Source organism: Calidris pugnax, unplaced genomic scaffold (assembly GCF_001431845.1).
Source record: "Calidris pugnax isolate Ruff unplaced genomic scaffold, ASM143184v1 scaffold337, whole genome shotgun sequence".
NCBI classification, from domain to species: domain Eukaryota; kingdom Metazoa; phylum Chordata; class Aves; order Charadriiformes; family Scolopacidae; genus Calidris; species Calidris pugnax.
Genome location: NW_015091098.1, coordinates 594,133 through 596,122, shown reverse-complemented (window position 1 = coordinate 596,122; position 1,990 = coordinate 594,133). Strand labels below are relative to the sequence as shown.

General features: G+C 63.6%; 1 protein-coding gene across 1 annotated transcript; it reads left to right on the top strand.

The window, feature by feature from the left end:
- The first annotated feature begins 6 nt into the window (after positions 1 to 6).
- On the top strand, positions 7 to 1,380 carry LOC106897357. Its single transcript, XM_014957946.1, has 2 exons — positions 7 to 502; positions 568 to 1,380. The coding sequence occupies exons 1-2, from the start codon at positions 174 to 176 to the stop codon at positions 1,202 to 1,204; spliced, it is 966 nt and encodes a 321-aa protein (XP_014813432.1). The 5' UTR covers positions 7 to 173; the 3' UTR covers positions 1,205 to 1,380.
- Positions 1,381 to 1,990: the final 610 nt, after the last annotated feature.

Sequence of the window (1,990 nt, the reverse complement as noted above, 5' to 3'; positions counted from 1 at the left end):
GTGGCCTCGGGAAACCAAAGCTCTGCAGCTTTCCTTCTCCTCTCTCCCTCCTCCCGGGGGTTCCCAGGTTGGGGGAAGCAGCCGGAGTCACCAGGACCCCAGCAAAGGGACCAAAATCTGTTGGGACCAAATTCCAGCTCCAGTGGGGGTGGGGAAAGGGCTGAGGGTGAGGGATGCTGGTCCCCAGGGCTGGGGGGAGGGATGGGCTGGCAGCCCCCACCCCATGCCTCCCTGGCTCATGCCGTTGCTTCTCCCAGCTCCTCGGTGCCCGGTTTGTTCCCCTTCGGTCTTTGCTCCCGTCGCTCCTCGAAACAGGGAAACGTTCACAAGTTAAAACCTTCAAATCTTTCTTTCTCCTCGGGATTCAGAGCGGCTGCTCTGGACAGACCTGGAAGCGGCTCCTGCTGCTTCTGCCTCGGGCTCTGGCTGCCTCATTCCGTGTCCCCCCTGGGGTTCCCATGTCCCCCCCGTTCCCCCCTGGGGTTCCCTGTCCCCCCTGTCCCTCCCCGGGCCTCTGCTTCCCATGTCCCCCCCGTTCCCCCCTGGGGTTTCCTGTCCCCCCTGTCCCTCCCCGGGGCTCTGCTGCCCCGGTAAAGGCTTTGCCCAGAAGCTGCTGCTCCTGCTCCAGGGCTGGAGATGGCCCAGGCTCCCCCCTGCTCCGTGCTGGGGGGGACTGCAACACCGAGACCTCACGTCCCCCCCCACCAGCTCCAGCTTTTTGTCTCTGGGCCAGGGTCTGGGGCTTCCCCTGAGCCCCCCGTGCTGGGGCAACCTCTTCCCCTCAGCAGTGGTCGCTCCCCAAGTTCACTCAGAATCTTCCTGCTTTTCCTCTTGCTGCTTGTGGGGCTTTTGGGACCCTCCTGAGCCCTCCACCTCCTGGGTAGATGGGCTGGGGGGGGCTGGCAGGGTCAGCCCCCATCCTCATGCGGGTTCTGAGCCACGTTTGAAGGATCCTCCCCCTCTTGCCACCGCGTTGGGGACCATCCTGGGTGACTGTCCCCTCCAGCAGCTCGGTCTCCAGTGGCAGAGCCCGGGGTTCAGCACCCTGAGCCACCCTGCACCTCTCTCTGGTCCCCAGCAGTGGTGGCTTCTGGGGTCACCACTGACCTGGGGTGACATCATGGACCAAAAATCTCAAAGCACATCCCTGTCCCCTTCCCTCTGGGGCTCGGAAGGTCCCGGAGCTGGACGGGGGCAGGTCTAACTGGAAGCCCATGTAGGGAGGACAGGAATGGGATGCTCTGAGGAGCAGAGTGGTGATGCCTCCAGCATCCCCCCTGTCCCCGTGCCTGGTCACAGCCCCGGCTCAGCCCGGACCATGGACCCCGGGCAGCTGGAGGGGACAGTCCTGATGTTGGGCTGCTCCCACACCACGGGGCTGAGATGCTCCCGAGGGGAAGCTGCTGCCATCACCATTCCCAAGGGAAAAGAGAATCTAGGGACCAAAGCGGCCGAGTTGAGACATTCCTTGGCTCTCCTCTGAGGAGCAGAGTGGTGATGCCTCCAGCGTTTCCCCTGTCCCCGTGCTTGGTCACAGCCCTGGCTCGACCCGGACCATGGACCCCGGGCAGCTGGAGGGGACAGTCCTGATGTTGGGCTGCTCCCACACCACGGGGCTGAGATGCTCCCGAGGGGAAGCTGCTGCCATCACCATTCCCAAGGGAAAAGAGAATCTAGGGACCAAAGCGGCCGAGTTGAGACATTCCTTGGCTCTCCTGGGAGACACATCCCTGGGGACACATCCTGGGAGACACATCCTTGGGGACAGTCACGCAGAGGGGGAGAAGGTCCCCTCGCAGTCCCCTTCCTCAAAGCACACGGGGCTGCAGGGCTGGTTGGTGTCCATTCCTGGGGTTGGGGGTGGCCAAAATTGGGGAAAAACACTGTTCTGGCAGAGAGGGGGGGTCCTGGCAGGGCAGAGACACCCCCCAAGAAGGATGCGAGCTGGGGAGAGGGGAGTGTTTTGCTCCTGGAAGGGAATGAGGGGGGA